General features: G+C 40.1%; 1 protein-coding gene across 5 annotated transcripts in view; it reads left to right on the top strand.

The window, feature by feature from the left end:
* map4k2 (mitogen-activated protein kinase kinase kinase kinase 2) overlaps window positions 1–14,631 on the top strand; it is a 30,161-nt gene that overhangs the window by 13,592 nt on the left and 1,938 nt on the right. For 2 of the 5 annotated variants that reach the window (XM_029526989.1, XM_029526994.1), the window contains 18 exons: window positions 2,845–2,906; window positions 3,000–3,049; window positions 5,000–5,038; window positions 5,494–5,527; window positions 6,367–6,517; window positions 6,679–6,854; window positions 7,039–7,080; window positions 7,468–7,552; window positions 8,048–8,127; window positions 11,499–11,559; window positions 11,644–11,767; window positions 11,893–11,951; window positions 12,028–12,131; window positions 13,196–13,373; window positions 13,451–13,519; window positions 13,605–13,691; window positions 13,774–13,844; window positions 13,935–13,990. In XM_029526989.1, coding sequence (XP_029382849.1) covers window positions 2,845–2,906; window positions 3,000–3,049; window positions 5,000–5,038; window positions 5,494–5,527; window positions 6,367–6,517; window positions 6,679–6,854; window positions 7,039–7,080; window positions 7,468–7,552; window positions 8,048–8,127; window positions 11,499–11,559; window positions 11,644–11,767; window positions 11,893–11,951; window positions 12,028–12,131; window positions 13,196–13,373; window positions 13,451–13,519; window positions 13,605–13,691; window positions 13,774–13,844; window positions 13,935–13,990 — 1,528 coding nt within the window. The remainder of the gene's footprint in view (window positions 1–2,844; window positions 2,907–2,999; window positions 3,050–4,999; window positions 5,039–5,493; window positions 5,528–6,366; window positions 6,518–6,678; window positions 6,855–7,038; window positions 7,081–7,467; window positions 7,553–8,047; window positions 8,128–11,498; window positions 11,560–11,643; window positions 11,768–11,892; window positions 11,952–12,027; window positions 12,132–13,195; window positions 13,374–13,450; window positions 13,520–13,604; window positions 13,692–13,773; window positions 13,845–13,934; window positions 13,991–14,631) is intronic. The other 3 variants (XM_029526990.1, XM_029526993.1, XM_029526991.1) reach the window with 3 other exon arrangements.

Raw genomic sequence — 14,631 nt, 5'->3', positions numbered from 1 at the left:
GAGTGACTTCATACTGCTACGCTGCCTGTTCGCTTCTTGTGGTCCGAGAGTTTCTAATGTGACGGTCTGATTTATTTCACACTTGACTCAGCACCACACTGTAAACTAACCTCGTGTTGACACCCAATTCCCTTTCACACAGAGTGTTATTCACTCTCACATCAACCATAAGCACATTACAACACATAAACCTCGATCACATCAATATGTCTTTTGTTTGTGTCACACTGTGTGTGCTTTTACAACCTCCACTGTTAAGGCTATCACTTCAACCACTACCACTATGCTCATAATACTACTAGACAAAACTGAATTACTGAAGGGTGGCTTCACAGGTAAAGACAGATTTCTCCAGTTAAACAATTCTTGCTTTACTTGGGCAAAATTTACACACACACACACACACACACACACACACACACACAAAATCTGGTTTGGTCACAAGTTTAATGTAGCTCTTCTTAGGTGAAAAAGATGTCACTGAAGTACTGAAAAAGTGTTTTGTAACAACATTAAGACTCTAAGACTCTTTCACTGGTGGTGTGAGGCTGTGCTAAATGCTAAAGGAACCAGGAATCCTCATCAGATGCCCAAACCACCTCAAGTGTCTCCTGTCCACACAGAGTAGCGGCTTTACTCCGATTTTCCTGGATGACTGAGTATCTCTAAGGGAGACCCCATCCACTCTGTGGAGAAAATCCACTTTGGCTGCTTGTATGTGTGATCTTGTTCTTCAGGTCATGACCCATGACCAGAGACCAGAGAACATGTGTGGCATAACAATCTTAAAGGAAGCAAAGGTGAATCGTAAAGCAAAGAAGTACCTCATACCATGGGAATATTAAATATGAGGGCAGACAAAGAAGAGAAGGGAGAGGACAGCAGGAAACAAGTACAGTTGCACTTTTGAACCAGGCTTCAACTTTTCAATTTTTCAACGACTTTTCGGTGTAATAGCAAGAATATTCTACAAAATATTCATGTTACAACATTAGGTGTTAGTGAAAAATACCACACCATTTTCACTGTGATGCAAGGAAGGAAATTAGTGATTGTTTTAAGACGTAAAATTTTAAACATTTAACTGATGAATAATAAAAAAAAAAGTTTTGTGCATGATGAGAATGTGATTACACAAAACTAAGCTGGGAAGCAACAGCAGGTCTGGTTCAATAGTTTTCTTATAATTTGCTTCAAAGTAAGTCAGGCTCTCTGTGGTAACATGTAACATACTTCTTCCTGTCAGTGATGTCTCAGTCAAGCCATGACAGAAACCAAAGTAAGACGCTTGCCAGCAAAGCTAACCTGATAGCGCCTTTGTCTTCAATCAGAACTCATAATGTACACAAGAGTCTTGCATAGGGTGTATGATATTCATTGTATTATATGTTTTGTGAAAATATTATTGGTGAATATTATTGCAATTCTTAATGATATTTAAAACAATCCTAACCTAAAGTCCTAAAATCAGACTATAATGGAGATGAAGGTCAAATTTAATAGCTTAAAAATATCATTGTAGACATCAGGGTTGAGCCAGACACTTGGCTGAAACAAGTATTCGGTACGGATACAGCAATTTTAACGAGTGGGAGTTCCTACGAGTAGCCAAGACAATATCCGTGCTGGGCCTAAAGAAAAATCCTCCTCAGGGCGTCCTGTGATAGGACACAGCGCAACGCGTCATACTCCCAAAGCCACGGCCAACCAGCGGCACATTTTAAAAAACTCTGTCCAATAGTTTGCTATATGTGGGTCTTTCTCATTGTCCCTTCTGTTTGCCTTCATTTTTATGGAGAAATGGCCTGAAGTGACATATATCGATATAACTACCTGATGGAGTTCTCCGCTAAGACCATCATTTAACCTGACAGCGATCAAAAGTTACCTCATCATTTTAAAATAGTTTTTTCAAATCAGCCCCGCTTTATGGGGTTATGGGGTAAAACGTAATGCGTAACAGCAGCGTTTCTCATTCTCACTGTTTCTTCATCAGGTCAGGTTTTTTTTCCGGTCGGCTTGCTCTTCTTACCTTGGTGTAATACAAATTAAGCTGTAAATAAAATTATATTCAGGCTTGCAATAAATATAGCAACTTCTGACCAACCAATATCAATTTCCGGCTTAAAAATACAACTTTCATATAAACCACACTCACTTCCGGTTTAAGTCCCGCCCCTTACAAGTATGAATACATATAATGTAGATGCTTGATCAGATAAGGGTAGTGGTGTACTCAATCATCTCCGGTAAACATGTTATGATGCTGACTTTTGCATTTAGATTTGGCCTTAGCACAGCCTCACTTGGCTGCTGACTCTGTATATTTGCATACAGATACAGTTTCACATGGGAGAGTCAAGTTGGATAAAATCAGAAAGGTTGAGAAAAATAGTCAAAGTATGCCAAAACTGTAAATTATGTTGCAGCAACACAGTTTTTGAACATTTGCTGAAGAGTGATCTCCATGACCATCACTCAAAAATTGCAGGACAGTTCATGCAAAAAAAACAAAAGAAAGTACAGCATTAATATGAGCTCCTGGTCAAAGCTGACCAAGGGAAGTAAACCTCACATTGTTTTGTCACTTTTAATATGGTCACTGTGTACATGCTCAGGTGTTGTGTGGACTCAGGGCCGAAGAAGCTGATGCTGTATGGCTCTAATTCTTTACTGATTGGTGACATCCTGTGTCTAGCTTCAGCTCTGATGAACTGTGAACATTTGACTAGCTGGGTTGTGTGGGAGCACACTGGACTGTTCTTAGAAAACAAACTAACTAAACAAAAAAACATGTTTGTCTGAATGAATGAAATGCTCTTTTTCATCCTCATCTGTTTGTAGTTGATCAAGTGAAGTTTGGACCCCCGTTGAGAAAAGTCACAGAGCCTTATCCTGATGTGGTAGTAAATGTTTTCTCATATTTTTTGGACAGTTTTGTATTGACAAACATGAGAATATAAATCTTATCAACGCTTCTGTGTTGGTTCCTTGAGCAGAGCCTTTATGAGGACGAATGGAGTCTGTCTGGGAATGAAGACAATTCACCGTAAGGCTTGCACCTTTTTCTTTATTTGGTTATTATTTGGTGTTTTGTACACAAAGCTTCTCTTGAAGTGATCAAGATTTAATAATTATTTGCTGCAATTTCTGAAATGTATGGCTATCTGACTGAGGATAGATGTTTGAACCAAACAGAACTAAATATTGTGGAGCTCAAGTCATAATTTTTTTTAATCAAAAATCTTTTAAAATAATATAAATAAACTTTCATTTTTTAATTATATTTTTACAAACTGTGACAGGGATGTCATGTGATCTCTAGATTTTAAATAGCAAATGAATCAGTCAGAAAATCCCTGTAATAAAGATAATAAGTACAACAATCCTTACCTAAAAGGGGCAGGATTAGGATATTCATGGCATTAATAGAGAGGATTAATTTTGCTGCAATAACAGTTCGAGATCAAGATTTGTAGTTCTAGTAAGTAATATTTTAAGAATAATATTGGTTAATTGCAACCTGGGTGTTGTTTCTATCAATTATGATAACATTGTAGTCACCTTTGAAGGCACTACCACTGCCCTCTGGAATATTGTGACATTGTTGCAATGCAGTAAAAAGGCAAGAAACAGCAGCAGCTCCACAATGTGAAAGGCTGGCCTGGGCTCGCCTGGCCTCAAATCTCTGAGTCATTATTTGAACCAAGTAAACAAGTCACTTAATTCTGTATGTCATCCAAATTATGTGAACATGTCGGCACATATATGACAGCAGGTGGGAAATTATACTTCCAGGGCTAAGTTAGCTAAACCAGTAGCCTTACCCTTTATCTGTGTCAGTCTTAAAACCTGCTAAACAAACTTGGCTGTGATGTTTTTTGTTTGTTTGTTTGTTTGTATTGTACAGTATTCATGATTAATTTAGAATAAAATGGAAGTACCTGGTGCAGTTTTAGTGTGTAGGCAAGGTGCTACAATGTGTTGTCTCTGGGTAGGATCCCCTAGACTCCCTTACAAAGGTCTGGCCTAGCCCCCAGTGTTCCCATGATATGGTGTCTCTATCCAGTGTTTGCCAGCTGCTGCAGAGTTCTGGTCCTAAACACTAACCCACATTAGCAGCTGGTGTGGGGCTGACTGTCAGTGTATTTTCTGTCATAGTGCAGCTACAGGAAGCCTCTCTGAACAACCTATCAGTTGTAACACCTAAACAAAACCAACTGTTATTCATAGTTAATGGAAGAGTCAGAATAGAGGGTTGAGAGAACTACCGCTTTGTGAAAGCTGTAATGCACAACATAACAATAGAGGACACCAAATCTTGACTGGGACTACTGCAGCTAAAGAATGTTTTTGGTATTTATTCAGTTCATGCTGGCGAGAAGAAGAAGGGGAATAACATGCAATAAAGATCCATTTATGGAATCAAATCAGGGCTGTTGTGGTCTCAGCTATGGGGCCCTGCTGTCATGTCACAGAACTGGAATGTTCACCTGAAATCTGCTGTTTTGGTGGATTATTCAGGAAATGTAAGAGAGGATCAGATCCTGGCTCACTGACTTTATGGAGAAGAGATGCAGAACTACACAGAGATGGCTTTTGGCTCTGAAAAGCAGAATATAGCTTCTTAGAGAAATCTACAACAAGAGAAGAGTCAAATATTGGAACTGTAACATTTGTGTCAAATCAAGCCTCACAGTCATATTTTCATCAGAAAATCTCTTTTTATCTCTAAAAACTCTGGTAGGACTCACATTACCATAGCTTTTATAAAGTCTTGGCTGCAGCCTGAACTGATGGAGTATAATGTTCCTATAGCTGACAGTAGTGATGACCAAAACAAAGAGAAAGAAATATCCTTGAACATGGAACAGAACATCAGCTGCTCATCGTCAGGTCTCTGAAGCCAGTAGGAGCTGACCCCTCGTTCCTTCACTCCCGTTGTGTTGTGGGCCATTCAGGCCTGTAGTCAGATAAACACCAGGTCTTCCTGTTTCAGGAGCCTGTTGGAATGTGTGGAGCAAGCGCTGCAACAGAGGTAGGCCCCGTCCATCACCTCCAGCCTCCTAACATCAACGTTCTGCAATCCCACCTCAATCCGTCTCAAATAAACTGCTTATGTTGATTTTTTTTTAAATGGTGTGATTATCAGCTAATGCCAACACCTTTGATGTAGTCATAGGTTTTTCTTATTTCTCTGCTAATTCCAAGTCCTGCTGTCTGCCTATAAGAAGTGAATGCGGCACTGATTCAGCATAGATTCTTTGGTTTTCAGCTTTTTGGGCTTGTTGTTTGCTTTTTTGTGGTTGTGTGCCCTCATTATTTTTGTATATGTCCTGCCCTGCCCTCAGTATCTTCAGCATCTGCTCTTATTGTATCTTGCGTATTGTTGATTTGGCTGTCAACAGAGTGAATCTACTTCAGCTTTGACCTTGATCAGATGCTTGTTGTTTTTTTTTTGTTGGATTTTTTTTTGTGCTTTTTGTTTTTCAGAAGTTTAACCATCAAGAGGGCGCCATCTACTGATGTAAGTGGGAACTTTACTTGTTTTTTCACATTATATCCAATGTTTGAGTTGATACAGACCTGGAATTTATAGAAACAATACATAATAGATTGAAAAGCATTTCATAAATTCACTGATAAAAGCTGACATTAGTACTGTATTGAAAACTATGAATCTGTACTTCATACTCAAGAAGTTACATTGATCAGCCATAACAGCTGACGTGAATAACATTGTTTATCTCTTGCATGGCACCTGTCAGTGGGTAGATATATCAGGTAGCAGGTGAACATTCGGTTCTGAATTTATTGTTAAAGCAGGAAAAACTGTCAAGTGGTAAGCTGAGAGTGACTTTGACACGTAACCACTACCTAACACCATTCAGAATGACATCACCCCTTCAGGATCCAGGCATCAACTGGATAAACTGGATAATAGTAGTGTCACAACTTTGTGTTTATTTGCTCCCTAATTGGAATCAGTTTATAAAGAACTGTTCTTAGAAATAATACATCTGGTAAACATGTAGCCACAACTTTAATTATGTTAGATTCTTAGTATTTTACCTGGTAATGCACAATATCAATATTTAGCCTGTCGGTGTCATTCTTAGGATGTTTGCAAACTATTTTTAATAACTTCAAGATGCATCTTAGGCTAATGATTACATTTAGCATGAATTTAACAATAAAATGAATTCTAACCTGTTGATGATGCAGATAAAGAGGTTTACCAAGGAACCCTGGTGAATCTGTGGACTCTACACAGACATGGTTCAGCCACGTTGACACCACATATCGAGACTTTCATCTGTTCTCTTCTCTGAGTGACAGATGTAATTTGTTTCCTGGTGTTTTTAGGGAGTAAAGAAAAGTAGCCAGTCATCGACAGCCTCCCTACCTGCCCTCAGTTCTCTAACTCTCAGCACTGACGGCAGAGACCTGACTCTAAGACCAAGCTGTACGCTGGGTCCTGATGTCGCCTCGACGGCGGACTCTGCCTCCACCACAGGTGGTAACCCTAACCCCAGCCCACTGCTCCATCACAAGTTGTGTTGTGTCTCCAATTTGTCACTTTTTTTATTCTGTCAAACTAGCCGAGAGGAGATTCCAGAGTCTAACATTAATTGCTGTTCTTCTCACATTTATTTGTTTGTTTGTTCTTGTTGTCAGGTCTGTCCAGGTGCTCAGGCACACAGGACATTGCACAGCGCTGCAGTAATCCGTGTCTGCCTGGGGGGGAAGCTGCACCAGCAGATAAGAGGAAGATCTTGACAGCTACGTCTCCTAAGAGAGAGACACCTCTGTCACCTGAGTGGAGTACACTTAGGAAAAAGACTGAGGACTCAGTGAGTTCAACTAATTCTCAGAATGTTCACATCAGTAGTGTGATCTTCTAACCTAATAACTATCTAATGATTTGGTTTGGATCCTTTAGAAGTGTCTATGCCTATAAGATAGTTTGTGATTTGTCTGATTTACAGTTTTGATCCTACCCTTTGTTTTGTTCTGTGTAACCCTTGAAATTTCTAGAGGGCTGATTGTCATGGACTTCCTCCAACCCCTCAAGTCCATGTAAGTGTGAAATCTAACAGCATGTGACCTACAATTAAACCTGCTCAGGAGCAAATTGATGATGACTAACAAGACATGGTTTGTCACACTGCATGAGAGATGCACAAAGAAAAAGTTTTGATGCCTGAAACTCTGTGATGTTTCTGAGCTTGTGCTATTTAAATTTCTTATACAAAATGTATAGATTTTTTTTTTTTAAATATAGCCTGCTATTTTTTGGAAAGCTCAGCATCCGGTTTCTCTCAACTGTCATACCTAATGCAGCTTGAAAAACAGCACCTTAAGATATCATTGTCATAACTGTAAATACATGCTTTTTGCTGGAATAATAATGCACTGTCGTCATATCAGACTATTGGTGATTGACTGGCTATACTGCATCTATAGATGGGAGCCTGCTTCTCTAAAGTCTTCAATGGTTGTCCTCTAAAAATCCACTGCGCTGTCACCTGGATTTTACCAAAGACAAGAGGTGAGACAATATCTCCTGATGTCCCGAAACGCAAATGAAAAAATGACACACTTGTGCACAAAATATCCTATAAAAATAAATGAACATTCCTCTTCGCATGAAGCCATGCAGCCTGTCTGTTTATATTCCAGTCTTTTAAAATATTTTAGAATGGGCACATTTCTGCCTCTCACCAGAAATGTGGGCTGTTCCTTAAGGCATCATTTCTGCTTTGTTTTGTTCCCAAAAATTACAAAAGAGAAGAGACAAAAACAAGGACAGTATGTCCGAGGTTATAGATAGAGAACAAAAACATATTGTACTTTATTCACCTCATTTTTTAAAATGATGTGGCCATTCCTTTCTGAGATGGCTGTAAACAGGTCAGTGGTTATGTTTCACAAACTAATATTAAAACCCTGACAGAGACATCCCACATGTTTTGATCAGAGAAGTTCAGCATATCCAAACAGAGTATGCTATTTATTTATTACCTATTACACTATTCCTATGTAGATCAGTACCTTATTCTTGGGGCTGAGGAGGGCATCTACTATCTGAACCTTAATGAACTTCATGAAGACACATTAGAGAAGGTAAGAAAGACACTCTTTCATATGCAGCAGGTAAAATAAGTATTGAGCATGTCACCATTTTTCTCAGTAAATATATTTGTAAAGGTGCTACATGAAATTTTCACCAGATGTCAGTAACAACTGATACAACCCAAACTTTAGATGTCCATAAACTAAGTTATGTGTAATACAGTGGAATGGCACAGGGAAAAAGTATTGAACACATGAAGTGTGAAATGAAGGCACCAAAAGCCAAGACAAGCTGAAATCTATCAGTAATCAGAAAGAAATCCTGCCCATTGTCAGTGCAAATTAATATCAGCTGGTGCCGTCCCAGCTGATGGCCTGTAAAAAGGTGTCACACAAGAAACGTCTCATGATGGGTAAAAGCAAAGAACTCTCTCAAGACCTTCACAGCCTTATTGTTGCAAAACATACTGATGGTATTTCTAAACTTCTGAATGTTCCAGTGAGCACTGTTGGGGTTGTAATCCGGAAGTGGAAACATCATTTCACCATAAATCAGCCACCATCAGGTGTTCCTGGCAAGATTTGACGGAGGAGTCAAAAGAATTATCACAAGAGTTGTCCAAGACCCAAGGACCACTTGTGGAGACCAGGAATTAGCAGGGACAATTGTTTAAAAAAACAGTAAGAAGAACAATAAGTAACCCACTCAACAGCCATGGCCTGTATGCACCATCACCACGCAAGACTCCGTTGCTGAAGAAAAAACATGTTGAAGCTTGTTTAAAGTTTGCTGCACAACATTAAGACAAGCCTGTGAAATATTGGGAGGATGTAGTCTGGTCTGATGAGACCAAAAGAGAACTCTTTGGATGCCATAATACACACCATGTTCATGTTTGGAGGTCAAATGGCACATCACCTTTAAAACACCATACCAACAGTGAAGCTTGGAGATGTGGAGCGGTTTTTCAGCATACGGCACTGGCAAACTTCATGTAATTGAAGGAAGGATGAATGGAGAAATGTAGTGAGACATTCTTGATGAAAATCTGCTGCCATCTACCAGGATGATAAAGATGAAATGAGGGTGGACATTTCAGCAAGGCAATGATCCCAAACACACAGCAAAGGAAACTCTCACTTGGTTTCAGAGAAAGAAAATAAAGCTGCTAGAATGGCCCAGCCAATCACCTGACTTGAAACCAATAGAAAATCTATGAAAAGAGCTAAAGATTAGAGTTCTTAGAAGAGGCCCACCAAACCTTCAAGATTTGAACACTGTTTGTGTGGAAGAATGGGCCAAAATATCACCTGAGCAATGCATGCAACTAGTTTCTCCGTACAGGAGGTGACTTTATTTATTTGTATGAAGTATTAAACAAAGTGTGGTCAATACTTTTTCCTGTGTCATTCCATTTTATCACACATTACTTAATTTATGGACATCTAAGGTTTGATTTCCTCGCATGTGTGGGTTGCATGGGTTGTTAACGACATCTGGTGAAAATTTAATGTCAGTAGCTCCTTTACAAATATATTTACTGAGAAAAATGGTGATGTGATCAATACTTATTTCACCCACTGTATAACACAGCATTTTTTGTATCCGATCACTTAGAATTGGACACCAGAAAAGAATCAAAGATGGTTCATACAGGTTTTTGCTACCAGGTAGGTCATGGACCAGAGATTCTGGCTGATGAGGGAATATAAGATTCTGTGCTGGTTTTGGGTCAGTAAGGCAATTTTGAAAGAATTCTGGAGAATTCTTCCACCCAGTCTACATGTGCTCTGTTGACTTGTTGAAGTCAGGTTTTTTTTCTAGGTGAGTGTTCAGACCCATCGAAACATGTCCCTTGTAGCCAGGTCAGATTTTTAAGGGCAGAATTCATAGGTTTAGCAAGGAACGGGTCAGTATCCAGTTAGGTGGCCTTGATATCACGCTCTGCTGAAAGACTGTGCACCGCTCCATGCTGGTGGAAGGAAGCACCTGACCCAAATGAAGGAGGATCTCAAGGTTGTTATGATGGATCAGTGCCCCCAGAGCAGACAGAATGAGACAAATGGAGTCACAATAACAGGATTTTATTGTAGTCTGGTCATCTCTTCAGCTTTATTGTCAGTTCTTCTGTACATACAAGATGCACAGAGGAATAGAAATTATGTTTGCTCTTATGTCCTCTATGGTGTTATGTAGAACCAAAGACAATCTAGCTTCTCATGAGAGTCTTGGGCAATGTGGCGTTGTGGATAATAGCAGTGTTCAGGGTTCCATCCTTCTTTTCCACAAAGAAGAGTGTATCCCGTAGGCAGAGAGGGCCCAAAGAGGAGGTCAATAAAGCAGACTAGAAGACGATTTGGAAGAGTTTGGGCCTGGGCTTACTAAATCATTTTACATTCCATGGTATTCACCAGGGGGGTTTGGGTGGAGTGCAAGAAGTGAGGTGGTACAGGGTACTGACTAGAAACATTCTAGTCAGTACCCTCTTCTCCAGACAGATTCTGGAGCCAAAGGTTCAGTCAATATGCAGATTGTGTAACTGAAGCCACGACGGACCCAACACCCAAGGGGAAGTGAGGGGATCAAACTCCCATAGCCTGCCAGACAGGAGAAGGGCAATGTGTGTGGTTTTGAAGGGTAACACTGGATAGATTGCTCCCATCCAGAGCATTAACTGATTTTAAAGAAGTTCACTGTGAGGCGAAGGTGGAATCAGGAAGTTATCATCTGCATCGGAGTTATGACCACCGCCTCCAGCTGCTCAGGGGTTCTGGGTAAACATTTTGGTTCACCAGGGTTCCTCTGGGGTCTGGTAGGCCTAAGTTGGAGATGGGTGATGTTTGCCACAATAAACACATTGTCCGTCTCTGAGCCTACATTGATGTTCCTCCGCGGTGAAGCTCCGTGTCTCAGCTACATAGGCTCTTTTGGAAGGCTAACAGGAGGGGGTTTGGTAGGTGCCTATGTCACCCCTGTGACTGATTTGGTTATGTGGGTGAAGACTCGAAACCTAAGGCCGAGAGACTTTGTCACAGCATTGTTCTCACAGATCCTGGACTTCGATGGACTTTCATCTCACTGAGCTAGCTTTTCCTTCATGTTTTCTGAGTTCAGAATGATTCAGAATAGAAACCATTTTATGTATTCTAGTTTACGGATCAGTGTCAGTCCAGGCAAATTGAACTGTAAGAAGACCCAGAACTCTATGGAAGGTCTGTATTTCTGGGAAAGCTGAACTGGAAAGACCTTGAAGAGGGATGTTTGGCGGGGTACTTGGGTTTTTAGGTGGTCTCAGAGCCAAGAAAAACCTCATTCTTAGTCTGTGGCAAGGCAAACGTTTCTTAAAATGAACTTGGAGGGGTTTGCTAAATCCCCCAACAGAAGACCTGAGCAGATTACTGATTGTCTTTTCTTCACACAGCTAGTCCCTCAGCGATGCACCTGGTTGTACATCATGAACAATGTGTTGATGTCTGTATCAGGTAATAAAACCCTTCAAAATGATTTTGCTGGAGAACAGATTACAGTGTGTTATCTGTTGCTCTAAGAAAATGTCCATTCTGCAGGGAAGTCGTGCCAGCTGTACTCCCACAGTCTGACAGCTTTGTTTGAACAGAAAGGACATCTGCAGAAGAAACACAGCAGTCTGTCCCTCAGCACCAACCGCTTCACTGACAGAATCATCCCCAGGTAGGATGGGACATGCATTAAACTCAAACATACAAAGAAAAGGTTGTTCGAGCTGACGGCTCATTGGTGTATTCTTGATGGTGCCAAAAGTTTTTCACTGAGGGTTTCTTACTGATGGTCCACAGGAAGTTTGCCATCTCTGTAAAGATTCCTGACACCAAAGGCTGTAGAACATGTAGCGTAGGTAAGTGATGTAGAATTGACTCCACGTGTTCCTCATGTTTATTCAGTCATAATGACATCTTATTTCTCTCTTTCAGCGAGAAACCCGTACACAGACAGCACATTTCTCTGTGCAGCAGTTCCATCTGGTCTGGTTCTACTGTTGTGGTATGAGCCACTGCAGAAGTTCATGCACCTAAAGGTATGCACAGATTTTAAATGGTATTCAGAGGAATATGGTGCTTTGCATGTTTCTGTTGCAGGGATGAACTATATGATATATTGATCATCTGTGTAGATGTTTGAGCTGAGCTGAAAGTGTTTTCACTCAGCATAATGTCAATGAGGCAGCAAATTCTGTTTCATACAGGAGGTTTAAATAAGTCTTAGGGTTAGGGTTAGTTTTAGTTAGCATGAAAATGTATCCCTTATTCCTGGTCAGATTTACTTTCAGGTTTAGGTGCAGAATAATAGTTTCATAAGGGCCACATTGCATACAAGGCTGCTGGCTAGTAGTAAGAACTATTTCATTATGGAGCCTGAGTTTTGAATAATTATAATTATGACAGTTTTGTCTTTACATGTTAGTTTTCTTTCCCGTGCTTTGATGGGTTTGGTGTATCAGGTTTTGAATACTGAAGGAAAATGAATATTAGGATTTATGAGTATTACGAACATTACTTTTGTAGATTTTGTTGGGTAAACATTCTTACATGGGCAGGGATGTTGGATGGATCAAAAAGACCTGCCATCTGAGTGGAGGACTTGCATTAGCACGAATCCCACCCGTCTGCAACAGGCCACCACGCAGGGCAACTGATCAGCTGTTGTGCTCATGAGTTCCTTCAGGGGGTGCCATTTAGATACAATGAGGCAATTTACCACAGAAATGTCACTTGAACATGGTTTACTAAGTTCTGTTGAACTTCTTAGTATAGCAACAATTTATTAATTCCAAACGCACAAAGTATTTGCATCTGAATGTGATGATGTTTTTATAAGAAAGGTTGGAGACAATGCTTATTGCATGAGCTTCCCTGGAGAAAAACTACACAGCAAATTAGCTTCAAATACAGATGACTCCTCGGAACAATGGAGGTGTCAGTAGATACTTGTTTTTGTACACAAGATTCATAATATTTTTGGGATTTGTTTCAGAGAGAATTCTAGGTGAAAATGTAATGCTAGTCCTGTCATGGAAAACTTTTCGGTCTCACTTTTATAACCAGATTTATCTTCATTTGCTACCATCTGTTTGAATTGCAGCACATACCAATGCGGTTGCCTGACTCTCTGCCAGTATTTGAGCTGCTGGTGTTGGTGACAGATGAGTTTCCCCAGCTGTGTGTTGGGGTGAGAGAATGTAGTAATGGAAAGCCCCCTGCCAGCCAACAGCTTCAGTTTGATATTATAGAGCTGAACGGGGCCACTGTTTCAACACCAGGTAGGACTAACTGCTTTTTCTCTGCTGTTCTTAATTGCCGCTCAGATGAAACTGTGTGTGTCTGTGTTTGTGTGCAGATGACAGAGCACTCAGGGCGGTGCAGGTGACCCAGCTGGACAGAGACACTGTCCTCATTGCAGTCGAGAGTAAGTTTCTGCCATCTCAACACATCCTCCAACATACTGACTAACCCTAACACACTGTACCTCCTTGTCAACACTCTTTTCACAGAAACTGTGAAGATAGTGAACCTCCAGGGTCTCCCATCTAAAGAGCTAGCTGCTGAAATGCGCTTTGATTTCCACATTGAAACACTAGGTAGTAATAATTATGTCAAAAGCATAGTGACTGAGACTTGAAGTTGCTGTTGACAGCTGAGTGACATAAAATGTTGTAATAGTCTGCTTACAGGACAGTGTGCTGGCCTTCTGGCAGCATGGCCTCAAGGGGAGGAGTTTTCAATCAAATGAGGTGATGAGATTGTTTAAAAGGAAGACACTGAATTTATGTCACCTGTGTGTCTTTTAATCAGATTTTCACCACCACATTCTTTCTCTGCAGATAACCCAAGAAATAACAGATGAGAGCCGAGTATTCAAAGTTCTTGGAACAAACAGGTACAGTAACATTAATCAGACAATATCAGTAGAATTCAGTGCAAAGTGGGGCTTTTGAAATAGACAATAGTAGTAATGGCAGTAGCACTAGTTATAATAGTATTGAGTTTTTGACTGGTGTCATTAATAGTAACATTATTAGATACTGCATTGAAGACTGGGAATTTGATCATGGGACCAACCCTGGGCTCAATTGCAACATGGATCAATTGCAAAGTAATTCAAAGACGAGAATCTGTTGTTTTTTTGTCTCAGCCCTTTTAGATGTGTTTTAGATGTGTTTGATTGGAAACATTCTCTCCTCAGTCCACCTAGGAATAGTGATACTTGTACCTGCATTGGTAGTAATATTAGTAGTGTCAGTATAAATAGTGGTAGTGTGCCAATTGGTTATTGATATTAGTGGTGGTAGGTACCTAAAACTAATGAATCACATTATTGGTAATAGTAGTATTTATCATGACACTGAGAGCACAAAAAGTGGGTCTCGGTATCACATGATGTAATCCTAGAGGTACAGCAGTTATCAGTAGTGCCGATAATGTGGGCTGATATGTGTTAATACCAAATATTACAATTTTTCCTCTCACATGCAATGTTTTATTTTTCATAGTACTCCAGTACAAATATTTAGTTTCTCA

The sequence above is a fragment of the Echeneis naucrates genome, chromosome 18, assembly GCF_900963305.1.
Source record: "Echeneis naucrates chromosome 18, fEcheNa1.1, whole genome shotgun sequence".
NCBI classification, from domain to species: domain Eukaryota; kingdom Metazoa; phylum Chordata; class Actinopteri; order Carangiformes; family Echeneidae; genus Echeneis; species Echeneis naucrates.
Note: the sequence above shows the minus strand (reverse complement) of the source record. Positions and strands in the feature narration are given on the sequence as shown.